This window comes from Drosophila sulfurigaster, chromosome 3 (assembly GCF_023558435.1).
Source record: "Drosophila sulfurigaster albostrigata strain 15112-1811.04 chromosome 3, ASM2355843v2, whole genome shotgun sequence".
Taxonomy (NCBI): Eukaryota; Metazoa; Arthropoda; class Insecta; order Diptera; family Drosophilidae; genus Drosophila; species Drosophila sulfurigaster.
The window spans coordinates 14,351,686-14,376,658 of NC_084883.1; the positions used below are offsets into that span (position 1 = coordinate 14,351,686).

General features: G+C 40.0%; 7 protein-coding genes, 1 long non-coding RNA gene and 2 other non-coding genes across 13 annotated transcripts; 4 read left to right on the forward strand and 6 right to left on the reverse strand.

Moving 5' to 3' along the window:
* Positions 1-42: 42 nt before the first annotated feature.
* LOC133846161 (uncharacterized) lies at positions 43-1,326 on the forward strand. Its single transcript, XM_062280957.1, has one exon. It carries the CDS (start codon positions 167-169, stop codon positions 1,241-1,243), a length of 1,077 nt encoding a protein of 358 aa, XP_062136941.1. The 5' UTR covers positions 43-166; the 3' UTR covers positions 1,244-1,326.
* LOC133846162 (U6 snRNA-associated Sm-like protein LSm1) lies at positions 1,266-2,224 on the reverse strand. Its single transcript, XM_062280958.1, has 3 exons — positions 1,879-2,224; positions 1,622-1,806; positions 1,266-1,558 (listed from the first exon to the last, which is right to left on the reverse strand). The coding sequence occupies exons 1-3, from the start codon at positions 1,931-1,933 to the stop codon at positions 1,385-1,387; spliced, it is 414 nt and encodes a 137-aa protein (XP_062136942.1). The 5' UTR covers positions 1,934-2,224; the 3' UTR covers positions 1,266-1,384.
* A 134-nt stretch (positions 2,225-2,358) lies between these two features.
* LOC133846160 (general transcription and DNA repair factor IIH helicase subunit XPD) lies at positions 2,359-5,590 on the forward strand. Its single transcript, XM_062280956.1, is given in 9 exon segments — positions 2,359-2,612; positions 2,679-3,136; positions 3,191-3,321; positions 3,380-3,600; positions 3,656-3,833; positions 3,835-4,038; positions 4,101-4,382; positions 4,443-4,721; positions 4,820-5,590. Coding segments are annotated over 9 exon segments (2,310 nt in total). The 5' UTR covers positions 2,359-2,607; the 3' UTR covers positions 5,372-5,590.
* Positions 5,591-7,104: 1,514 nt separating this feature from the next.
* Positions 7,105-15,237, forward strand: LOC133842601 (GTP cyclohydrolase 1). Of its 4 annotated transcripts, none has more exons than XM_062275774.1 (5): positions 7,105-7,590; positions 12,900-13,109; positions 14,389-14,554; positions 14,619-14,735; positions 14,997-15,237. In XM_062275774.1, the coding sequence occupies exons 1-5, from the start codon at positions 7,365-7,367 to the stop codon at positions 15,124-15,126; spliced, it is 849 nt and encodes a 282-aa protein (XP_062131758.1). In that variant the 5' UTR covers positions 7,105-7,364; the 3' UTR covers positions 15,127-15,237. The 4 variants fall into 4 exon arrangements, with proteins under 4 accessions (XP_062131758.1, XP_062131754.1, XP_062131755.1 ...); XM_062275770.1 differs by lacking the exon at positions 7,105-7,590 and adding an exon at positions 11,929-12,458; XM_062275771.1 differs by lacking the exon at positions 7,105-7,590 and adding an exon at positions 11,930-12,455.
* On the reverse strand, positions 10,020-10,963 carry LOC133843857 (uncharacterized). The gene is made up of 2 exons (XM_062277595.1): positions 10,555-10,963; positions 10,020-10,500 (listed from the first exon to the last, which is right to left on the reverse strand). Exons 1-2 carry the CDS (start codon positions 10,879-10,881, stop codon positions 10,183-10,185), a joined length of 645 nt encoding a protein of 214 aa, XP_062133579.1. The 5' UTR covers positions 10,882-10,963; the 3' UTR covers positions 10,020-10,182.
* LOC133842602 (uncharacterized) lies at positions 12,954-13,595 on the reverse strand. Its single transcript, XR_009894410.1, has 2 exons — positions 13,349-13,595; positions 12,954-13,280 (listed from the first exon to the last, which is right to left on the reverse strand). It is a non-coding gene; the product is annotated as an uncharacterized LOC133842602 (long non-coding RNA).
* Trnag-gcc (transfer RNA glycine (anticodon GCC)) lies at positions 14,768-14,838 on the reverse strand. The gene has a single exon. It is a non-coding gene; the product is annotated as a tRNA-Gly (tRNA).
* Positions 15,238-15,878: 641 nt separating the features above from the next.
* Trnaw-cca (transfer RNA tryptophan (anticodon CCA)) lies at positions 15,879-15,950 on the reverse strand. The gene has a single exon. It is a non-coding gene; the product is annotated as a tRNA-Trp (tRNA).
* A 280-nt stretch (positions 15,951-16,230) lies between these two features.
* LOC133846469 (F-box/SPRY domain-containing protein 1) lies at positions 16,231-17,666 on the reverse strand. Its single transcript, XM_062281467.1, has 3 exons — positions 17,148-17,666; positions 16,710-17,074; positions 16,231-16,650 (listed from the first exon to the last, which is right to left on the reverse strand). Exons 1-3 carry the CDS (start codon positions 17,444-17,446, stop codon positions 16,556-16,558), a joined length of 759 nt encoding a protein of 252 aa, XP_062137451.1. The 5' UTR covers positions 17,447-17,666; the 3' UTR covers positions 16,231-16,555.
* A 1,126-nt stretch (positions 17,667-18,792) lies between these two features.
* LOC133846466 (transcription factor Dp) lies at positions 18,793-24,864 on the forward strand. Its single transcript, XM_062281464.1, is given in 12 exon segments — positions 18,793-19,706; positions 21,832-22,007; positions 22,072-22,150; positions 22,229-22,302; positions 22,402-22,463; positions 22,531-22,816; positions 22,818-22,862; positions 22,933-22,983; positions 22,985-23,169; positions 23,231-23,313; positions 23,386-23,469; positions 23,529-24,864. Coding segments are annotated over 12 exon segments (1,392 nt in total). The 5' UTR covers positions 18,793-19,621; the 3' UTR covers positions 23,711-24,864.
* Positions 24,865-24,973: the final 109 nt, after the last annotated feature.

Consider the following 24,973-nt stretch of genomic DNA (forward strand, 5'->3'; position numbering starts at 1 on the left):
GCGTTGCCAGATCACGAGCTGTACAGGGCTGCACAAATACTTGAGCTATACTGTGCATTGGCCACACTGGATAGAAAGCAAAACGAAAACTCAACGCAACTACAAATTTATTATTATAACAAACCATCTATTACTAATTATGCTCATTAGTATTTAAGCAAATACAATGAGCGCCCACCACAGGCCCCTGGACGAATCGGATGTGGTGTTAATACGCACCATACGCTCAACACCATCACTATATGACCACAGACATGGCGACTTTCGCCTCTCGCAGCGCAAAGAAGAGGATTGGGCCAAAGTTGCCGAGGCCTTAAATATTTCATCGCCCGATGCGCGTCGTCGCTGGACGTGTTTGCGGGATCGTTATTCGCGTGAATTGAAACAAATGCGCCTTCATCCCACATCAGAATTTGGACGTAATGAATTCTTTCGACAAATGGACTTCCTGCGCGAATTTGTGCGCAAACGTCGTGAACGCAGCCGTCGCGATGACACGCCAACAAGTTGGCTAAAGACCGAGCCACGGGCTGCGAAGCATCTCCTGAAGATGCGTGCGGAACCTGAACCCATGATCGAACAGGATATGGATGATTCGCAAGTGTACGACGATTGTGAACACAATTACGATGCGGATGCCAAGTTGGAGGTGCAAACGACGCAATCGGAAAGTTATTCAGTGCTCGTTGAAGCGGACGATGGTGACGGAGATGGCGATGGTGATGGCGACGGGCAGGATTCATATGAAGAGTATATGGCAGATGCGGATGCTGTCGAACAGAAAGTCTTGCCCACATTACAACCATCGCCAGCTCTCGTCTCCGTCCACTCGGAGCCCGCAACGGCAGCTGCAACGGTGGCGTCCACAACAACTGAAGGAGCTGCGTCCTCAGACATGTTGCGGCATTCGCAGACAGATGTGGATTATGTGGTTTGTATGCCGAATGTGCGAGTTGAGCGTGAACAGGCAAAGACAGAGGTGAACTCTGGTTTTGAGGCGATAGCAACAACAACAGCAGCAGCAGCAGCACCCGCCACCATAGGAGCCACAGGAACCGCGACGACTAACGAGACTGAAGATGATTTCTTCTGCAAATCGGTAGCGGCGTATTTGCGACAATTGTCGCGACGTCACAAGATCAAAGCGAAAGTTGAGATGTATCAGATACTAGAGAAGTATATATTGTTGGAGGAGTCTGGAACAGGATCGGGGACGGCAGCGGGATCGGGTCAAAATGGTTAAGCAGGTTACATAGCTATATATGTATAGTTTTTAAATCAATTTTTATGGAGTACAAATATACAAGTGACAAAAATTTAATGAAAGTTGTTCGCTTACTCTAATCATTAGTTAATTCATGGAAAATGCAACGATTTTCTTTGCTTAGCAGAAATCTTCGTTGATGATGTCCGCATTGACGGCTAGGCCGCGTTCCTTGAGAGCTTTGGACACTAACCTATGCTTCTCGTGCCTTTGTTCTTGTTCGCGACGCTGTGCATCGAGTATTTCATCCACTGAGATTTCCTTCAACGGCAGTTTCTGTTCCTTTTCTCGATCCTATAATAAAAACATTGTAATTGTGAGCATTGTAATGTAGTCTAGGGAAAGAGATTCACACACAATTTCTCCCAGCAGCACAACGTTCTCGCCGCGTATTATGAATACACCTCGAGGAATATCGCCGTATTGATTGCCTACGTGTATTCTCTCAATGGTTCGCTGCAGCACCAAGTTGGCAAACTGATCCACGGATCGCAAATAGCCAATTAAGGTGCGCCCATCCCGCAGTAACACCATTAATTTTTCTGAAATTTTCAAGTAAACAATTTGTAGTCCTTGTCGATACATTTTCTTTGCCGGCATCTTCAATTACTCACTGTCCACTTCCTCCAGCAGATGCGCTGTGCCAGCCAAGGGATTCAGATCGTCCATGTGTTTATTGTTTCTTTTTGTGTTGGGGAAAAATAGCGTCTTATTTCTGTGCAAATAATTTTTCGTTCAAATTGTCATCCAGTCAGTCAAACATTTGCTAGTTACTACAGAATGTTTGCTTTGCGGCTGGTACGCTGTTAACTGTTAGCTTCTGTATAGTTAATTCTAATTTTATATTGTGACAATATTTTATGCATTCAATTAGATTTTAAATAATTTAATCTTTATTAGAATTTGTTAAGTTGTATATATGTTCATTTCATTAAAAAAATAAATACAATACAATTTATTAAGGTAATAAGTTGTTTGCTAAAGTCCGTACTACTACGGAAAGTGTTCTTCAGCGCACTCAACAGATATCGGTTATCGATTGTGGTCTCTTTTGCCGGTATGCACAACAATGTGACCATCGTTTTATTTTGCAATAGTGCCATCGCTGCTTGTGCACCTCTAATCAAATTAAATAAACAAACGAAATAAGTCGCCTGCATGTTTATCTCCTTAATTTAATGCTGTTAATAAACAAATTAGAAATAGCTGCATATGCAATAAGTGTATGCTTTAATTGAAGAAGTTAACGAGACTATTTAAGTGCAGCTGGAGTTTTTAGTTCTCAGGCTTGATTAAACCTCACAAAAAACCGCGAGGAAGTACCTGCATAAAAAAGCCGCAAAATGAAGTAAACAAATTATACATTTAAATTACTCGTCTTATAACTTATCTATTTGTGTTTTTCCGTTTTTAGGCTCAGCGTTGATGGGCTGCTTGTCTATTTTCCCTATGAATACATCTATCCGGAGCAATATGCTTATATGCTGGAGCTCAAACGCAGTCTGGATGCCAAAGGACATTGTTTGCTGGAAATGCCCTCGGGCACAGGAAAAACAGCCACGTTGCTCTCCCTTATTGTTGCATACATGGTAGAGTATCCGGATCGAATACGCAAACTCATCTACTGCTCACGTACAGTGCCAGAAATTGAGAAAGTTATTGCCGAATTGCAAAATTTAATGGTGTATTATGAACGTCATGCGTCTGTTCAACCGGAGATGACGGGTTTGGTGCTCAGCTCGCGGAAGAATATGTGCATACATCCGGAGGTAAGCAAGGAGCGCGAGGGCAAGGCTGTGGATGGCAAATGCTATGGCTTGACCGCCAGTTACATACGAGAGCGCCATGAAATGGATGCAGAGATTCCTATTTGTAAGTTGTAAATGCCGATTATGTTTGTTTTGCTATTCAGCATCATTCTTATAGGTCAGTACTACGAGGGCTTCACGCTGGAGGGCAAGGAATCGACGCTCCCCGTTGGCATATACAGTATCGATGATCTGAAGGAATACGGGCGCTCTAGGAATTGGTGTCCATATTTCACGGCACGCTACGCTGTAAGTCGCTGCAAATAGTTAATTCAATTAAATAAAAAAAGACATTTGCTCTATACAGATTGCCCATGCACACATTGTGGTCTACAGCTATCATTATCTGCTGGATCCAAAGATAGCACAGGTCGTGTCCAAAGAGATGAGTCGTGAATCCTGCGTGGTATTCGATGAAGCTCACAATATTGATAATGTCTGCATTGATTCCATGAGCGTCAAGATCAACAGACGCACAGTGGAACGCAGCACCAATGCGCTCAATCAGCTAACAAAATTGGTGCAAGAGTAAGTGCAACTAATATTTCAATTCTACGTTTTTAATCATAACTATTACCTTCAGCATGCGTGATGAGGACACCAATCGACTGAATGAGGAGTACCAGCGCATGGTACAGGGACTGAAGGATGCCAGCGTGCAGCGCGACACGGACATGATTCTGGCCAATCCTGTGCTTCCCACTGATGTGCTAACCGAAGTGGTGCCCGGCAACATACGCAATGCGGATCATTTTCTCAGCTTTTTTGCGACGCTTCATCGAGTACATCAAAACGCGTTTACGTGTCCATCATGTAGTGCAAGAGTCGCCAGCCGGTTTCCTCAAAGATGTCTCCTCCAAAATATGCATAGAACGCAAGCCGTTGCGCTTCTGTGCGGAACGCTTGTCAAGTCTGCTGCGCACACTTGAAATCACCGACATGACAGAGTATGGCGCTCTCACGCTGGCAAGTTGGCTTATGTGTTCTACAACGAACCGATTTAATTATTTGACTCACTTGATTTGTAGATCACACACTTTGCCACATTGGTTTCCACGTACACCAAAGGTTTCACCATCATTATAGAGCCCTTTGATGACAAAACGCCAACTGTTTCCAATCCTATAATGCACTTTAGCTGCTTAGATTCCTCAATTGCCATGTCGCCAGTGTTTACGCGCTTCCAAACAGTGGTAATCACCTCGGGAACGCTGTCGCCCATGGACATGTATCCCAAGATTCTCGACTTTGATCCAGTTGTGATGAGCAGCTTTACCATGACGCTGGCGCGTCCTTGTTTGCTGCCAATGGTATGATTAGCAAAATTCATTGCTTAGCGTGCAAACTAATCTTTGGCCTGCACATTGCAGATTGTATCGAAGGGCAACGATCAGGTGTCCATTTCATCCAAATTTGAGACGCGCGAGGACACCGCTGTCATTCGTAACTATGGCCAACTGTTGGTGGAGGTGGCCAAAACCGTACCCGATGGCATTGTGTGCTTCTTTACATCCTATTTGTACTTGGAGTCGGTGGTGGCATCGTGGTATGATCAAGGTATTGTGGACACACTGTTGCGCTATAAGCTGCTGTTCATAGAAACGCAGGACAATGCAGAGACAAGCTATGCGCTGATGAACTATGTTAAGGTGAGCGACCCATAGCAACAACTGATGCAATATATGGCTTCTTGTCTTGACACACATTCATGAATGATCTCGCTCTCGATCTCAATCTTCGTTTCTAGGCTTGTGATTGCGGTCGCGGCGCCGTCTTGTTGGCTGTGGCGCGTGGCAAGGTCTCCGAAGGTGTGGATTTCGATCATCATTATGGTCGCGCGGTGCTCATGTTCGGCATACCCTACGTTTACACGCAGTCGCGCATTCTCAAGGCGCGTCTCGACTACCTGCGCGATCAGTTTCAGATACGCGAGAATGACTTTTTGACCTTTGACGCCATGCGGCATGCTGCCCAATGCGTGGGTCGTGCTCTGCGTGGCAAAACCGACTACGGCATCATGATCTTTGCCGATAAACGCTTCTCACGCCAGGACAAACGCTCCCGCCTTCCCAAATGGATTCAGGAGCATCTCGTTGACAGCTTTTGCAATCTAAGCACTGAGGAGGCGGTGCAATTGGCCCGTCGCTGGCTGCGACGCATGGCACAACCGTTTTCACGTGAGGATCAGCTGGGCATATCACTGTTGACGCTGGCGCAGCTGGAGAGCATGGAGCAGGAGAAACTGGAACGGCAGGCGCAGGGCAAACAAGGTGTCGGCGGTGAGGTCCAGGAGTTGTAAACAGATCACAGATCGGAGATCGCGTGGTGCACCAAAACCGGCTTCAAAAGCGAGACTGTCGCCGGCTTCCTTCCGCAATGTTTATGTTTTTTGGGATTTTTTTCTTGATTTTCGACAGCGTCTGTATGAGAATAATTACAATAAAAAGCGATTTTGTTGCCAGCTAATGGCATTGAATGCCATTAAACGGAGCAGCAACAACAAATTGAAAAGTTCAAACATTTTGGCTCGTTTGTTGTTATTATCATTTGGCTTTGGCAAGCAGGCAGGCAAAAAAACTGACGTAAATGCCTTATTAACTGTTAATTAATATTATTTATAATTTAGCGGTTTACTCACTCCCCCTGCAAAATGACTCAGTTGCTTTGGCCATACGTTCAAGGCGGGCTAAATCAAATGGGCGCGTTCACCAACGGCACCTAACTGAATGTAGGAAATTTTCCTATCGATAAACACAGAATTTCCCCATATAGCACGGTGCAATCGTTGTGCTTGGCGACACGAATTTGCAAATTTAAACAAATGTATAAATATTGTGAAAAGCTAGATTAACATTTGAAACTGTGTAAATAGACTATTCAAAAAACATCGCCAATTTAGTAGATCTAATCTATGGATTAACGGTCAAAAGTTCGTGTTATCGATAATAAAATGTTTGGCATTGTCGGCATAGATTAATCGACTTAGAACGTTTTCTTCCGTTGCATATTCGTAAGGCATATTTATGTATGTATAGGATGCTCGTCTTGATGTGTCGTAAATTAAATCTAATCCTAAATAAAGTAATTAAATGTGTGAACCGTGATGACCGTACATATTATTGCAAAAATCATTTAACCTGAAAGCTAATAAAAAAAGCAATGCTGTCTATGAATATTTATTGCGGCTGACGCCAAATCTTAATAATGTGAGCATAGGTTATCACCAATAAGCACATATTATGAACTTATTTTGATCATAATGTTAGCGACTGCATCTTGTTCATTTAAACGATTGTGTTTGTGTAATTAATCAATTAATTACGTACGAATTCTTAAGATGATTTTCGAGCTACTTTATAACGATGAGCAGCAGCTTCACCTGCTAATTTCCTGTAGTCTCGTCCTCGTGGAGCGTGAGCGTGCGCAAAAGCCACGAGAAGCAGAGAGGCTGAGTGGAGTGTGTGTGAGTGAGAGGGAGAAAAAGAGAGTGTATAGCGCAAAAGCTTTGCAATCTTACCGTACATATCCATACAAACATGTATATATGTATGAAGAGTTGAATATATGTATGTGTACATAACTAACGGCCACGGCCAGTGCTCAGAGAGCAACAAGTAAGCAAAAAGTAACCGAATACAATTACAGTACAATAGCGCTAAAACGAATGCTGTCCATTCAATTCAATAAGTGTGGAACTCAATATCACAATTATAATATAGTCAATTTAATGACTATAAATTCAGTAAACAGACAATTATATTATAATAAAAAAACATTACATTATTTTGTTACTTCATAGTCACTACAGCAATTATAATTGCGTACAATTACAATAGAACATTTCAGTATACTGGTTCGCTTTAGCGATAACTTACTGTCACAACAACAACATCAACGTTAAAAGGCAAGCGACCGCAAACACGACGCTGTCAGCGACGCTAGCAGCGACGTCGACGTTAACAGTTTGTGTCTCTCGTTGAACAAGAACTTTCGATTTTTCATAATAAAAAGGTTACAACTAAATCTCTGGCCGTTTAGTCGGGTGAAGCAAATAAAAGCGGAACGCGCGCGCATTAACGTTCAACCAATAAAACTTAAATAAATAAATGCATAAGCAGTAAAAGTAACAATTTTACAAAACAAATTGTATTCAGCCTATAAATAATTGTTAATTCGCACGTTATTTAGTCTTTTAGTTTAGCATTGATTATACGCGCTAGTAAACCAAATTTAATCCACATAACATTATAATTCGCACTTGTATCCTGTTAAATTAAATCAAATTCAACAAAATGAAACCTCAAGCTAATGAACAAAATGGCAGCACTCAAAATGGCGACATCGCTACGGATGCTGCCAGCGTCGCCATGGATGCTGCCGCGATCGTGCCAACGGCAGCAGCAGTCGCTGCGACAGCGACGGCGTCAGCAACAGCTGTCGCCAGCGCTGGCGCCGTCGTTCCTGCCAAAAGTAGTCAACAGTTGAAACTGGAAATGCTGAACATGGGCAACGGAAACGGTAAGTGCGACAATGACTCATGTAAATTCATCTGGAAAGGATTGTGCAATGCAATAATGTCTTCCTGCTTCCTGAATCGCAAGCTTACCTAAAAGGTCATTGCTATGGTTAAGGAATTGTGTTCACTAAATAAAGCTGCTTGCTACAAGTGCGTTTAAAGGAAAAAGGGATTCTTATCGCAGGCTGGCAGCTACAAACATGTACGCAGTATATCAGCAGGAAAATTCTGTTCGCTGAGTGATCACAGCAGGCTTGCATAAGCTGCGTGCTCGTGTCAAGAATAAAGGGAATGTACAATAATAATAATTTGACTCATGCATGATTCACATGCTCTCGCACTTAAATCTCTTTCTGATTATCTGTAACAAAAGTCCCTCAAAAATCATTAATATTTGCTGTAGATATTTACAATTGCAAGACGTCACATAGTTTAGTTTTATATTCATGTATGTGGTAACATTAAACCTGAACACGTTTTAATGCAATAATCTTAGCGCATTTCATCACACAGCTTGACTCAGATTCGCCTATTGACCCTCTAGGTATAGCTCTGATTTCCGGCGAATAAAGAGCTGGCCAATATGCACATAAACCGCAATATGAAAACTCAAATTTCTGCCGAAACAACCGTCTCAAAGCATATATAGAACGATAACCACACAATGGCATATCAAAATAAAATTAAAAAAAGACATAAAAATAGAGACGGACATAATAGTAATCGACTTATTGACATTGACATTGAAAGTATTGCTTGACTTGGCTTGGCTTGGCTTGGTTTGGCTTAATGCAGATCGGCAGATTCAACGCAACGAGAGCGTTATGGGTATATGAGCTTTTTTGGCTTTGGACAATTTGTACAAGTAGTATTTGAGCATTAAACTCCTCTCGTCTCGTCAATGAATCCGGTATTTGGCAGCGGTGAGGCGGGAGTGCGGCCCGAGGCTAGACCTGTACTACTTTTTGAAGGTTAAAAGCGTTTAATTGGACGCTCTGCTGTGAGTACCACCAACAACAACCACAGTAACAAGCTGCCGTTTAAAACGGTTTAGATTTGTCGGTTTTCATTTTGGTTTTGTTTTTTTTTTTCGTCTTTTGATTTCGGTTTGAGTCAGTTTCTATCTCTGTTTCTTTCATGCTTCACATTTGAGCGATCGCGGTCAATAAAAAATCCATCGAAGTAGCCAAGACAACGTCAAGAACTTGCCACTTGCGAATTCAAAGTTATTAAATTCTCGTAACATATCGTTCTTCGTATTTCGCTTTTGGAGTCTAGAAATTCTTCCTTCAAAATCTTATCTAAAATCAGATTGTAGTTGGCGATTCATTCTTCGTAGAATTCTGTAATGCGTAATTGTTTCAAAGAGAATAATAAAAAAAAAACCATAGACACACACCTGCCCTGTGAAAAATGTTAATGATGACTTACCTCACTTAATTGCATTGCATTGCATGCTGACGATATTTGCCAACAGGTTGGCCTGACCCCCGTGTCGCCCCCCTCAGTCCAGTTGTAATCATATAATGCACTTATTTGTGGCATTTATTTGCGGATACTCATAGATTAATTCGCAGTACAAATAGTTCACTAAATGACTATGCTTATGATGTCTTCAAGGGGCCTTGTATTGAGGCAACACTGTACTGTACTTTAATACAATCTAGGCAAATCTAATGTCGATCTCATCTGCAGCTGGCTGTTAACAGTTTATTCATATTAATTACAGGGTAGAGGGCATTCCAATTTTGTCATTTTATATGCAACTCGGGTGCCTCATAAATCAAATTTACACTTTTATGCCCTAATGAAAAAAAAAAAATGTTAAGAATTACAAACATTTTATCTTAATTAAATAACTATGAAAGCATTAAAAAATAATTGGGGATTATAAAGAAAAATATAGTTTTCAATTTAAAAACAATTATTCTATACTTGCTTATTAATCTTATATTAAATTCAGTTTTGGAAAATGTTAATTTCTAAATCAATATTTATAATTTGTATGAATTAGTTTGTTTCATAATTGAGTTGCTTTCAATTCCAACAAATTCAAGTTATATTTACTATATCTTTATACCAAAATGAAACGGCAAGGGCAATTGATCTTCGGCTTATCGAAGGTGACCTTACTTTCATGCTGTACTTTTTTTTTTACCAGTAATTGTATATGTTGAATAACTGAGCTTGAGCTAGAGCTATGTCGCAGTATCGAACGCTCACTGAAGGCAATCCTAAAACGAAAATGAAATCATTCCATTTGAAATCGCATACAAAGTTCGATGAGATTAGCATGCCGAGAGATTCGGGATGCATAAATTGACTAGACGCGATGACTTTGGGTTCATTGACATGTCCGGGGGACACTTTCGACATCATTCTAAGCGAAGCAAATGGAATGCCAAAAGCCACACAAGTTTCAGAAGTTGGCTTTGGGTGTGGGAAGTTTTTCAGAGGCTTCCCATCTAATAAACTATTATTTTTATTCAACTCTAGCAATATTACTATTACTATGCAGACTTAGTTAAGGGTCTTAGGCATTCAACCTTTTGCATCATAGAAAATTCCAAAACTGCGAAAGCTTTTCAATTTCTCTACATGATTGTCTCCTCCTCCAGCATGTACTCGGTGAGATCGCCAGATCCCGATAATAGAGTAACTGGTACACGATTCATTTGGGCCACCTGCTGACTGGGCCAGACCATCACATCCGCACAGTTGGTCAGAACCATGACGTTGGTGTTCTGAGTCGGAGTGCAGGGCAATTTCGAAGTACGCTCAAGGTCGCAGCTATTCGCCTTCCTCCGGAAGCGAAACTTGATGGGCTGCGAGCTATCCATGACTGTCTCCTCATCGAAGTAGGGCGGTGGGCCACGGTTGTAGACTGGGTTGGTGGTAGCAGGTTTTGTCAGCTGTAGAGATGAGGGTTAGAATGGGCAACAGCAGAAATACCGAAGATGACGCACCTCTTCTAGCACCACAGAAGTCTTCAAGCGTCGACAAGGATCACAAAAATCGATATTTTGATCTGCCCCTGGCGTTGAGCTGGCACAGGGATCTGGTGGCGGTGGCGTTGCCTGATTGCCACCGTTGCTATTTCTCTTTTTATCCTGGGCGGTATTTTTGTAAGCTTCGCTTCGCTCTTGACATTGTCGCAGAAAGTCTTCCTCGATGTCGATCAGTCGCTTCACGGCACAATCCCGTTTCAGGAAATTCTTAATCACCGACAAGTCGCGTGGCACGGCGCCAATGACATCAAAGTCGTCACAGCGGAGCTTAATGCGATGAGCCATGCTGGAAAAGGAAATGTTTTGGAATTTTGTCAGTGCGGGGCGGTTGTGCTCGGTTGTGTACTGAGTGCTATTTGAATGACTTTCAAGTTACTGTTGAGTGCTGGCGCTGGGGTAAACAGAGAGCACTGAGAACTGAGAACTGAGAACAGAGAACTGAAACTGTAACTGTTTAAATCGAAAAGCAAACATCAGGCAAAGAACAAGTTAGAAAGCTGCCGTTGAGTGTGCACGACGCTGAGATACCTGCTACAGATTTTTATATTTACATATTAGCAATTTGCTAAACTTAGTTTTTGTCCAACTACTTAACATCGGTTTGAATATAATTTTATGCGCTTTGTTGTTTAGTGTAATTTAGTTTTTCTAGCTCTTATAATCTTAGCGCTCTAAGTAGATTGTTTGGAACGGATAATTATTTAGTGGAATTCGAATTGTCTCCAACTATCTTAGCAATTTACTATGTCTTGCTTTAGACAGATCGTCGTGAGTAGTACCTTATCTGCTTTTTTCCCTGTATAAAATCGAATTCAATTGTCTCTTTCAACATTAGCCATCTAATTGACTAATTTTAGACTTATAAAGTTATTTTTTGGTTAACTTGCACTAGAGCTCTATCTGCTTAGCTATTGCCTTCAAATTTGAAGGATTTGAACAGATTTTTTAACAATATACAACATGTATTTACTTCAGCAGTTTCAGTTGTCTGCTCTTCAACGAAGTTATGATACCCTTCTTTTAGCCCATGCTTAACGGGTATAAACAAAGAACTAACCTTGACCAGAGTTTCGAGTTGGCGCCACAAACAGTCACACACAACCACACCTGCCACCCGCCCCCCAAACGCCGCCCACAATCAGCAACAAGTTCGAAAGCCCAAGCCGCAATGACACAGTTTGACAAGCACTGGAGCTACCAAACTGTAGGCATGCGCAAAAGCCGCAAACGTACATCGTTCGTTTGGTCGTCTTGGGTTCGTGTGCTGCACGAAAGCTCGCTCAAAGCTTTGCTTGAAGTTCTTATTAGCAACGCTGAGCCAAAGCGTCAGTCAGTTGCCCCCAGCATTTCATAACGCAAACACGCTGCAAACTTAAAAGCAAAAACAAAGCCAAATCAAAAAAAACGTCTCTTCGTATTGTTTTCAATTCAATTTTGTGTATTTATAATTTTTGGCAAAACACACAAACAAAGTTAAACAATTATAATGAGTTTCACACGACAACTCTCCGAGATGAGCGCCAGCGAACTGAACGATGCCATCGATGATACGAATTTCCCACAGGCTCACATCCTGTCGCGTGGTCGCAACAACAGCGTCTGCTCAACAAGTAGCACCTCGGGCACCTCCTCGCTGGCAGCAGCCAACGATGATGTGGCCAACGGTTCGGCAGCAACAGGCCAAAGCACAGTCCAAGCAACAGCAACAGTAACAGGCACAACTGCAGCTGGAGGTGATGAAGTTGCTCCCAGTGGTCCGGTGCGACCAAGGCTGATACTGAAGAGCAACTCGAGCATTGTGGAAAACGATGGTACACAACCGATAACACCAATGACACCTCGCACATCGACGACGCCAGGTAGTGGTGTGAAGGCGGCATAGGGTTGCCTAGGCGGCATAGGGTTGTGCATCTTTAGGTTGAACACTTGTAACCCCAATTTTAATTAGTCTAGTGACCCCGCCAATAGGCAATTAACGGCGCCCGACACCCGACGTCGGACATTTGGGAAAGCGTCGTCTACTTAGCGGGAACTGATACCAGAAGCATTTAAGATGTCAACAGTTCAATTGAGATTTGATTTGGAATCGATTTGATTCCAATCGATTTTAGATTCTACTTGATTTCACTATTATTATTTTTTATTTCTTATTTATGTTTTCACTATTTTCAATCATCTCGAATGCTAGAGAGCTCGGGTCACGCCAGGGTTGTCCGCTTATCGCTAATAGTCGAGCCTCGCACTGAATAGTTTGGTATTATTATTATTATACGAAATATATATATTTTTTATTTTGATTACAGGGCATGAGAACTGCACTTTCCATCACGATTTGGAGCTGGACCACAAGCCGCCAACGCGGGAGGCATTGTTGCCCGATATGGCGCGCTCTTATCGCCTGCTCTTGGGCGGCCTCGGCGAGAATCCCGATCGTCAGGGTCTGATCAAGACACCGGAGCGTGCGGCAAAGGCAATGCTGTACTTCACCAAGGGCTATGATCAGAATCTGGAGGGTAAGTTCCACTCACTCACTCAATCAATTAACACCTGTTGAGTTCAGTTAAGTTGTCTCTGCTGCTGTTGTCAATTAGCAAAACAGGTCAGCGATCCATCCTGTCAATATATGCGTCATGCATCGGGGGCTTCCATCGGGCATCGGGGGCATTTCCCATAACAACTCCAAACTAGTTTAGTTTCGACAATGAATCACAGGTTTCAGTTAGAGATACACGAAATTGAAGTAATCACTTACCGGGTGCATTGCTCTAATTGCGGTCAGCTTGAGGTCTATTTGGGGGGGCGACCATGATAATCGCTGATCCGTTATATATGGTAGACTAAGTAATGCCACACTTAGAGACGTACCGCAGATCGAGCAAGAGCTTTTAAGTGCAATGCACTGAGCTTTTGGGTCAATGTTTGTTATATAGTCGAGCAGTTCTGAAGGGTTTCTCCATTCTAATAAGTATTATCTGATCTGTTGTTTCAGCTTAGCGGTTTATTTTTGTTCTGTTGTTAAGTGTATTGCAAGTATGCAGACCGGTTCTAAGTCTAGATCAGGTTCTAAGATTCATTTAAAAAAAATACAAATAAAATTCTCGCAAACTCACAATCACATTCAAATTGACCAACAGTCGTAACAACAACAAGATAACGAAAGTAATTTGCCTCGAACTCGATAAATACATTTTGGCTTAGCTAGTTTCATACACGCATGCATATTTAATTAATGGACAGAATCCCCCAAACACAACATGACTTGCGTTAAATTCACAAGAAATACAGCTTCAACTGAGTTGACATTGAATATTTTTGTTGCTTGGTAAATTGCCAGGAAACGCACTTAAGCTTTTAACACCGTAACCGACTGCAAAATGGGGGAGGCAGACAGAGAGAGAGCGAGCGAAATAGAGATAGAGAGAGAGGGGGAGAAAGAGTTCTGCTGTGGGCGTCAAGTGGGCGTAGCACTTGAAGCTTCGTGTGAGAGGAGTGTGCAAAAGTCACAAGAGCAGCGAGCATTTAAAGCTGAAGAAGTGAAAGCTCAAGCTCTTAAAGAATGGCCAACAACAAGTGGCGCTAACAAACGCATACACATACATTCACAGCCATTCACACACACACACACGTCCATTAATAGTCAAGTGGAAAACTTCAACTTAAGATTCAGTTATGCCACTGCATTTCATTGAGCAAATAAATCTAGCATCAAATGTGCCACAAACACACATAAATCAAAGAGCCTCACTGTGTGTGCCAGAGATTAGCATTAATAAATTTCCCTTTTTTATGCAGATGTATTAAACGGTGCCGTTTTCGACGAGGATCATGATGAAATGGTCGTGGTCAAGGATATTGAAATGTTTTCCATGTGTGAACATCACTTGGTGCCATTCTATGGCAAAGTGTCCATTGGATATTTGCCATGCAATAAGATTCTAGGACTTAGCAAACTGGCTCGGTAAGTGATATGCAAAATAATGAAATAAAGTTTTTTGTTTAATAATTTCCGTTTATTTGTATAGCATTGTGGAGATTTTCTCGCGTCGTTTGCAAGTGCAAGAGCGATTGACCAAGCAAATTGCCGTCGCTGTGACACAAGCAGTGCAGCCAGCAGGAGTCGCTGTAGTTGTCGAGGGCGTGTAAGTAGAAAAAAATTAGAAAAAAGTATTTTTGCATCGGCCGGGAATCGAACCCGGGCCGCCCGCGTGGCAGGCGAGCATTCTACCACTGAACCACCGATGCTTGTGTTCAGACATGAGCTAAAGTTGCTTTTATGCTAGCACAAATTTTGTTTGGCAACGAATGGAGTTTTGTCAATTCCATTGCTCTAATCTTATTATCATAAAAACCAAAACTAATATATCTCGTTTGGGTTTTTTTGTTTTGTTAATTAATTACAGACACATGTGCATGGTAATGCGTGGCGTGCAGAAAATCAATAGCAAAACTGTCACTTCGACTATGCTGGGCGTATTCCGCGATGATCCAAAGACGCGCGAGGAGTTCCTAAACCTAGTCAATAGCAAATAAAAGCATTATTTTTTGACTTGTTTAATAAATTGTTGAAATTTTAGTTTCGTTTAGCTAAATATGCAAAAAAAAAAGAGAAAAACCCCATATAAAAACATTCGAAAGCATCGCTATTTCTGGTGTCGGTAGTTTAATATACATACTTACGTTTGTTCATATTCAAAGCAAATAATGGCACACACAATATATAATATTTTTATATATATACATAAATACGAACTAAGGGAACAACTAATGAGACAAACATCATTGCAAACCGTTTAGGGAATTTACAATTAGGCTTAAAATAAAACGAATACTACGAATATACATAAAAATAATAATAATTAATATGTTTGTACTTATAAAAACAAAATTAGTTATCAAATCGAATCGTTCAAAATGCTTGTTGTTATATACAATATACTTAATATATGATTACAAAACAAATATTTTAATTATATCAGAATTCAAAACAAAATGTATATTTTAAAATTGAAAACTAAAACAAATGCTCTTCGTTATACAAATGTTGTTTCTTGCACTAATTAGAAAACTGCTATGTATACAATAAAAATAAATATTTAAATATTGTTGAAGGCAATTGAGTTTTAATTTAAAAAAATAATAATGATTTTTAACACATAAATATAAATATATTTTACAGAATATGGTACAATAAAAATGTAAACAACTAAATTTCAATTTTTTTATATATAAAAAAAAATAGAAAATACTTTATAGCAAGGAAAAAAGTTATTCAACTGAAACTGTGACCCCGACGTGAATCGAACACGCAACCTTCTGATCTGGAGTCAGACGCGCTACCGTTGCGCCACGGAGTCCTTGCAGGATGGTTAACCAAATGTTCTATAAATGACAAAAGCAACCCTCTTCGCGTATCGACGGAATTGTCCTTGTTGCTGGATACAGCTCAAAATATACAGCACCAAAGCGAATAAGATGTAGCTTACTTTTTTGGTTATTCTTAACAAATAAAATGTTATGGAAAAAGGAGTAATGAATCTCTCAAGACACCAGAATTTAAATATGCGTAATTATTTATGGAATGTTTGTGTATTTCCATTGGGAACATTTGTAAAAAGTGGTTAAAGAAATGTTTAGTTCCTATTTTAAGCAGTTCATTGTATGAAATTACAACTACTTATTTATTTGTTTCGTACAATTAAACTTAATTAGTACATCGAACAAATAGCTGTGATTTTAACTTTGGCGTATATAAAATCAACAAAATGCATACATTTTTTGTACAAAAGAAAACTAGAAACTAGATCGATTGGAATGTTAATGTGTAAGTGTGTGTATGTGTTGCACAATCTTAGAACTGAGAAGGGAAAATCTAAATGAATAATATATATAGATGTATACTTATAAATTGCATTTATTTTACAAATTGTACGGCATTAAGGCTGCATCTGTGCTCTAATAGTTAACCATCCAATGGTGTGCCCAAATAGACCATTGACACCTCAGTATTACCATAGACAGCAGATACCGTAGGATAAAGCTTCTTGTCTGGCAAGCCTGCAAATGTGAATGCATTAACACATATTCTCTGTCTATCTCTCTGATCTGTATCTTACCTCTAAACGCTACGCCCAGAAACTCGTAGTTCTTCTCAAATGATAGAGTATTATCATCGCAGTCAAGTATGACGCGAATGCGTTCGCCAACCTGATATTTGGGTGCATTATTTAAAAGCGGGTAACTGCCCTGCATATCGCCGTTGTGCAACAGATGATTCTCAACCAGGTTCCAGCCCCAGCTTTGATCATCGGAGCCTAGTAACGCCACATAGCCATGGCACTGCAATAACGCCTCCTTGGTGGAAATCCCAATGACAGCTACTGTGCCTAGTGGTCCCTCCCAAATCACTTCCCAAGCATGTCGCCCTTGTCGGAATCCAATTTTACCCCGCGCCGCATCCGTACTTTGTGCCACTGGATTGCTGTTATGGAACCAACGGTAACCAAGGGTTATAATCAAAAAAAGAATGACAACAAAATGCATATTATACATACCGATGCAAAGTAAATCCATTGGGCTTAATGTAGACATTGCGTGAGCAATCGTTGGGACTCCATGCATGCAGATAGGCTCGCAGTTTCGTCTTGTATGTGGACACCGATGAAAGGAGCTCAGACTTTACCGACTCCTTGGGCAGTTTGCGTAGACAGTGCCATCGCCATACATCGCTATTCTCATCGTTGAGGAAGTGATACCAACTTTTGCAAACTTGCGAACATCGACTCAAGTCATTAAGCTCTAGATATGAGAATATTGACTCTAATACATTGTAATTACACAGCGGGTCGACCATTTTGTTGTTGTAGTTTTAACGCTTAAAATCGTGGCGCTACACAGAACTCAGCAGGCAATATGTGTGACTGAAGACTTTGAGTTGCTTTTAATTTCCTATATTGGCATTAACTTTTCACAGAGGGTGTAATTAAATACCTGTTTTGTCATTTTATATTATGAATTCATATGTTTTATACGATACTATTTGGCAAAAACAGCACAGTGAAGGTTGTGAAACATCGATGACATTATCGTATCGATGTATTCTAAACTGTTTTTAAACATCGATTTTTCTTACCTGCGATGTTTTTTGCAGCCAAATAATATTAAAGTACCATCGGCTGCACTTCATTATTTTTCTGTGTTCATAAAAAATAAAATAAATATCAAACAAATTCCTGAAACTCTTTAGTGTTATTAAAGCATATTCTTACTACAAATCAGACGTCTGTTAAAATTCTAATTGACGAAAATATACGAAATCGAAAGATAAACGGTTCAAACATACAGCGAGAGCAGTTTGTTTACCTTCAATATTTTTATAAAGTACAAACAAAAATATTATGCCGTTTAAAGAAATTTAAATATTTTAAATGATCATCCTTTTTACTATTTCGGAAAACTTTCCCCCATAAATCACAAATATTTTAACGGAACTCTACTTTCTAAAAATCCCTATGCCTAAAGCAGTCACATGATTAAAGCATTTGCTTCTCAATTTATTTATATAAAATTTAAGCAAAACAACTATTAATGTGTTCGTAATGGAGTTGTAAGGGCCCATGAACTAGTTGAATTTGTTCAAGTTATCGATAAACTGTTATATTATCCACAGTAACAGATGTGTTGCAATATTGGTGCCATGTTGAGATTCAGATGAGGCAACGATAACAGCCATTGTTTGTTTACATTTTTGTCCAGTTCTGGATAACGATGTATAGATCAACCATTCATTAATGGGTTTCAGGCTATCGATGAAGTGAGCTCAATACTATTATATGTATAGTGAGAAACAAAGTAAGTATTTGACTATAAAAACTAGAATGACAAAATATACAATTAAATTGAAAAGTTAAGATTAATATTAATTTGAAAAGAAATAAAATAATGTTGTATAACAAAAACTATTTACCATGACTTTTTAAAGTAATGAACTATCAGTGTAGTCTTTTAAAGTATTTAAAAGCTAATTTAAAGATCTTATTTCAAGTATTCAAGAACATTATCTATTTTGTTATTGGCGCTAACAATTATTAATATAACAATTTTATGTGCCGCTACCCTGTGTCGTTATACAGCACTGCATACGATTGATGCGTAAATTTGGCGCGCCGACCAATCAGCTGATAAACGCGGTGTCTGCCATTTCGCTCGCACCCGTACGCTGGTCGTTTTCGTAGTCGTTGTCTTCGTCGTCGTCGAAAAAACCTACGACTTGGATGGAAATTTTATGCATATCGTGCAGCGATTAAAACGAAAAACAATTTTATTTCAAACAGTGCATCAGAAAGAGGAAAATTTCTCGATCCTTTTGCAAAAAAGTACATGAAAATCGCCACATTTTAAGTGCACGAAAAACGCGATTGAAAACCCGCATTAATTTCGTTTCGTGTGTGTGTGACATGAAAAAAATGCGCTGCTGCTGCTGGAAACAAAAAATGCGCTCGCCATTTTGACTCGGAACAATATCCAAAAAATTTTTCACTTGCCTATAATACAAAATATGTACTTTGGAATAACGAGTCAGCAAATGCAAGTACCCCCAAATCTGAATAGATTTGTTGTGAAGTGTTGTGCAAAGAATAATTAATACACGTGTTACAAATTGTGCACCGAAAAAATACGGAATAAAATCGTAGGCCGCGCCACACACAAATACATGTGCACTTGCATACACACAGATACATAAATACACATACACGTTGCGGCTACGTGAGACTTTTGGCGGCGTCTAAGTGTGCGTTTTTTCCCCCCAAAGAAGCGCAATCACAACAACAACAAGAGGCACAGCAACAATAGTATCAGAAAAAAAGGTAGTCGTAGTAGGTGCCTTTTTGTTACCTGTGCTGGAGTTGAGGGTGCGGGGCACCTTGCAGCAACAACGTCGACGTCAATACACCTGTCTCGATAAAAAATAAAAAGAGAGTATACAGCATACTACAGTGGTATCAATAACAGGTCGGGACGACTGAAAATGGCGCATAACTCCTCGGCCACAAATCAAACGAGCAGCTCGATTAAGACAGAAGAAGTCAACTATTTCTTTCAGGATGAACACGGTAAGTGAAGTGAAGTGAAGTGTGGGGCAGGTGGCCAGATGCTACGCACAATAGCCAATTTTTGAGTTAATGAATGCGTAACATACATATTTTTATTTTTATCGCTGCTTGGTCACACACAAATGTCATAGGTATGTGTGTGTGCATTTACAATAGAAGTATAATGGGGGCGTAAGGGGGGAGAGCTACTACTAACTTGCATGCTCGAACAACACTGGCGCGTAAACGCCATCTTTTTCTTTTTTCGGTTTCCTTTTACATACAATATTTATCGCTTAATACGCTTTAAGCGCGCACACAACGCCGAGGCAAACCATCGGCAGCAACAGCAAAAACAACAACAACGACTACTACGACTACGACTACACAGCAACACGTCAAAAAACAAATAATACAAAATAAAATCAAGTAAAATCGGTTGCTCTTGTCTGCTCTGCTTGCTCTCTGCTCTGCTGCTGCTTGCTGCCAATATATACATTTACACTTAAACCTACAGAGAGACACATATATTTATAAATGCGCATGTATTTGTGCATTCAAGCATGTGTGTGTTTGTGTGGTTGACAGAGCGCCAACTGGGCGAACGTCGGCGTGGCTGTTGTCGCTGCTGCCCGGCAGCGTACATACACACACGCTCACACTTACAAATATTTCATACAGTATTCGTCGAGTACATCTACAAGATACTTCTACTTCGATAATACTGTTTCGCTTCTTCTTCGTTTTTTATCCTCGAACAGCTGATAGCAGCGCTGCCAGCTCAGCCGATGTCAAATGCACATATTTTTGATGCTTGTCTATAATAAATCATTAATTTGAATATGATGTAAAACCTATCAAAGTGTGGCTTATACATTTTCGAAGTAGAATAACGAAAACTGCGTGACATTTTGCAATGTGTTACAAAAAAGCTGGGCACACACACATACTTAAGCGTGTACAATCACAGATACATCACAAACTCTCACACACACACGCACACAGCGGAACGTTCGTGTAGATAGAAAAAAAAGTTAAAGCCCAAAATGGGCAAACACCAAACATGTGTAGCAGCGGCTGCGCAGCTGACGGAGACGTCGTCGCCGACAGAGCTGCTTTGTTGTTATTGCCGCTCTGTTGACCATCTTACTTACAGACGAACGATATGCGTGTGTGTGTGTGTGTGAGAGCGTGTGCTGTTTGTATGAATGAGTGAGCAGCGTCGACAGCAGACCGGCTAACCGGCCTGCAAGGCTGACTGCAGAGCATGTTTGACAGCAGTTAGGCTCTGACTCATTTGTAGGTGTGTGAGTGTGTGGCAGTAATGTGTGTGTGTGTGCTATTAGTTGATATTTTTAGTTTTGTTGGACCCTTTTTTTTTTTGGTTTGCGGTTTTCCTGTTATAAACATAAATATACTTATTTGCATACACAACACCAGTGTATCTTATTTGGTCAGCTTGTCGTAATGTAATAATTATGTAAATGTTTAAGCAGCAGGTGAATGATTAGCATATATTTGAAAAAAAAATGTAAAAATCCTCTTCAAATAATTGCTTAGAGAAAAGCCGGTTCCACAACAGGGTTGTATTTATTATGAGCAGCAAGATCGCGATACATATCGAATAGGTTGCTTTCTATCCACAAACATACAAATAAATTATGCATGTGGGGGAGGGACGCGTGATGATCACGTGCGCGTAGTTGCCACTTTGTAATAATAATAAATGTGCATCCTTGCCAGACGAGCACATTTTGGCCATTCGCACCCACCCCATGTCAAGCATTACGCTCCACGCGTTGCTGCTGTTGTTGTTATTGCTTTTTAGTTTTGCGCGCTACGCTTTCGTTTCCCACCAACAGCAAAGCCCGACAGAGACGGCGACTGCGCTGCATGCATGCATGTACGACTTTGTGTGTGTGTGCGTGTATGCATTTCAATTGAAGCAACCCAGTAGAACTTTCAAGCATGAAAATCGTACTTACACATGCACACAACAATTCGTTCGTCTTTCTTTGGGGTTTTGTTTATGACGAGACTTGCTGTGTTCAGTCGGCCTTAAGCCTTGCCGTGACAACACGTGGAGTCGATTTTCCGATGTAATTCAACTGCACAATGAAGTAATGAAAATAAACGCCATTTGCAGGACAAATCGCTAAAATGTTAAAGCCGGTGCAAGTGAAGCAAATGCAAAACATGGATCATCCAAAGTCTAGCGTGGTTTTCCCCAGCAGCTCGGCCCGCAATGGTGGGGGAGGTGGAGGCAACAATTCTGGCAGTGGTATTGGTAATGTGGGTCGCATGGGCGCCTTCAGTCAGACGGTAAGTTAAATTGATGATAAATGGACGTAATATCGTAGTTATCTAATTATATCTTGAACTGTAGCAGAGCACAACGAATCAGAATCAGGGACAATTTATACGACTACAAGACCGCAGCTATATTACAATTCCAAAAAACGAAAGTAAGACAATAATAACAAACATTATATTCGTATTTAAATTAATTACTTTGTTTGATTGTATTTTTTTGGATAACGCAGATGCTTCATATGCCACAGCTGTGTCAGCCCAGAAAAGCGGCGCTGCTGGAGGGGGAGGAGACATGAACGATGGGGTAAGCAAACAGACAGACAGATAGACAACAAGCATGCGTGCTCTCGATTCTCGAAAGAATCTATTGTAATCATTTTTGTATTTATATTTGAAATTGCAGATAAAGAGTGCGAGATATGAGAAGTATACACCAAATAATGCCATGAAAATGAAATCGAAACTGTAAGTTGTGGAATTGTAGAAGATTTAATAGTGAAATTTAATGGATTTCCTCATTATTTTGTTATAGGCACTCCATACAGAGCAGTCCCATGCACACAATGTCCGCCTCTTCATCGTCCGTGCAAAGGAAACGAAAGCCAGATAAGGCGGGCAAAGGTCTGCGTCACTTTTCGATGAAGGTGTGCGAGAAGGTGCAGGAGAAGGGCAAGACCACCTACAACGAAGTTGCGGATGATTTGGTTAACGAGGAACTGAAGAATTCATATGATACCAACTGTGATCAAAAGAATATCCGGCGTCGTGTCTACGATGCACTCAACGTACTGATGGCAATCAATGTCATTTCCAAAGACAAAAAAGGAAATACGTTGGATTGGCTTGCCTGCCAACTCAGCCGAGGTACAGCTCTCCCCCCATTCATTCTATTTCAATATATATTTTAATTGTGTTTGTTTACATCATAACATAGCAATTTCTGGCTCTAGAGGAAGAAAACAATAGACGCCGCGAAATCATCAAGAAAAAAACAAGAAACATTGCGTGAACTCGTTTTGCAGAATGTGGCGTTCAAGGGTCTTGTGGAGCGAAACAAACGGGCCGAGAGCCAAGGTGTGGTGCCATCTCCAAATTCATCCATTCAGCTGCCGTTCATCATTGTGAATACGCACAAATCGACCAAGATCAATTGCAGTGTCACCAACGACAAGTATGTGGACAATTCGACAGCTGTTTCTACTTTGATAATAAACTCTTGAATTCTTTTGTAGATCCGAATACATATTTAAGTTCGACAACGCATTCGAAATGCACGATGACATCGCGGTCTTGAAGCGTATGGGACTCCCGCTGGGTACGATATAATTATATATATATTGTTATTTTTTTACTAGATTTTATATAAACTTCGGCATTTATCTTACAGGTTTGGATAAGGGCGAATGCACGGCAGAGAATATTGAACGCATCAAGGCCTGGGTGCCACCAAATATGGGAAAATATGTTGAAGGTGAGAATTGCAGTTGTTAATTAACGTAATTTTGAGTGTAACTGAAATCATCGTTATAGCCTACGGGACTGGCAAGGTAATAGATCCGCTGTACGATTCAGATGGCGAAGACAACGACTACAATTCGTACCTCGAATCAAACAATGAGTCTCAAAGCTTTGTACAAAACTCGCAGCATACCACCGATGTCGAATACAAATTGGAGTTGGACGATGATGAGCTCGAGGATGACATCGATTGAGCTGATGATTATCGTGACGCGGATGATGATGATGATGATGATGATGCGGATGTTGATTATGATGCGGACATGTCGTGGTCATGGGCGGCGGGTTCCACTGCGGATGCTGGGGATGTCAACAGCGGCTACGCAGAGGATACATTTAGTTTCACTTTTATTAACGCTTTGTTGGGATTGCCACGCCCATTCGGTTAGATTGGCACATTTCTTTCATTTGTCGTTTTTTAAACACACACACAAGCATTACACAGCTTTCGATTATGTTTGTTTCTCAATGAGACTTGATTAAACTATATATACATAAGTATAAAATATTTAATACTATATATATGCGCATATGTATATTGCCATATATATAAGTATTCTTGGCGTTTGTATTTTTGAAGTTAATTTTTAAGCGCAAAACAATTTAAATTAATGTTCTACTTAAGCTACAAAAACAATTGTATTTTAGTGAAAATATACAAAACAAACAGAAGTCTTCTTTTTTAGTTGTTAACACGATTGCTCCGTCAACAAAATGCAAAAGATGTAAACAAACAAATGTTCTCTTGAATGTTGTAAATGCAGCGTTGCAGCAAACATTAAGAATTCTATTCTGTACTGTACACACCAAATCTTCAAAAAACAAATGACAGCAATAAAGAATGCAAATATTTTTAGAGCGACAAACGCTGCAGTTCAAACTGTAGACGAAATGCATATGAAATATGTTAATTTGCCTAATATTAACCACGACTTAAGTTTAATACTATATATGAATAAACAAAAAACCCGTTGTTTCACCTTTTCAAAAATGAAATGAAATTCTCAAGAAATCGTTCAGTTAGAAAAAACAAATATATTTATATAAAAAGCTCTATATATATATACACAAACATACATATACATACCTACAAATAAATGCAAAAATAATCAACCTACCTATTTAGTAATAACAACTATTAAAATGCATCGATATAAATTCTAGAATTTATATTTATATTATATTGAAATTACTTCATATGGAAACAAAGTAAAGAAAAACAAATTAGTAGAAAGTGACAAAAATGTACATTTAAGAGTCGAGCAAGTAGTTGTGTAATAAATTTAAAATACATATTTCATTTTGAAAATGGGATTACCGACAAAGAGCAAATACAAAACGGATAAAACATACAACAAATAGAAATCCAAGTAAATATAGGTAATAAAGTGAATACATATTGTATAATATGATTAAAAATAAAAAAGTAAAATTTGAACGCATTTCATTGGTAGAGG

Coding starts and splice junctions, on each gene's coding strand:
- LOC133846469 (XM_062281467.1), bottom strand. CDS start 17,446: ATGGTCGACCCGCTGTGTAATTACAATGTATTAGAGTCAATATTCTCA. Junction 17,075..17,147: donor AATGGATTTACTTTGCATCG/GTATGTATAATA, acceptor GTTCCATAACAG/CAATCCAGTGGCACAAAGTA. Junction 16,651..16,709: donor TCTGGGCGTAGCGTTTAGAG/GTAAGATACAGA, acceptor TCACATTTGCAG/GCTTGCCAGACAAGAAGCTT.
- LOC133842601 (XM_062275770.1), top strand. CDS start 12,083: ATGAGTTTCACACGACAACTCTCCGAGATGAGCGCCAGCGAACTGAAC. Junction 12,459..12,899: donor CACATCGACGACGCCAGGTA/GTGGTGTGAAGG, acceptor TTTTGATTACAG/GGCATGAGAACTGCACTTTC. Junction 14,736..14,996: donor GCTGTAGTTGTCGAGGGCGT/GTAAGTAGAAAA, acceptor AATTAATTACAG/ACACATGTGCATGGTAATGC.
- LOC133846161 (XM_062280957.1), top strand. CDS start 167: ATGAGCGCCCACCACAGGCCCCTGGACGAATCGGATGTGGTGTTAATA.
- LOC133843857 (XM_062277595.1), bottom strand. CDS start 10,881: ATGGCTCATCGCATTAAGCTCCGCTGTGACGACTTTGATGTCATTGGC. Junction 10,501..10,554: donor CTTCTGTGGTGCTAGAAGAG/GTGCGTCATCTT, acceptor TCATCTCTACAG/CTGACAAAACCTGCTACCAC.
- LOC133846162 (XM_062280958.1), bottom strand. CDS start 1,933: ATGGACGATCTGAATCCCTTGGCTGGCACAGCGCATCTGCTGGAGGAA. Junction 1,807..1,878: donor TCTGCTGGAGGAAGTGGACA/GTGAGTAATTGA, acceptor TGAAAATTTCAG/AAAAATTAATGGTGTTACTG. Junction 1,559..1,621: donor TTGTGCTGCTGGGAGAAATT/GTGTGTGAATCT, acceptor TTTTTATTATAG/GATCGAGAAAAGGAACAGAA.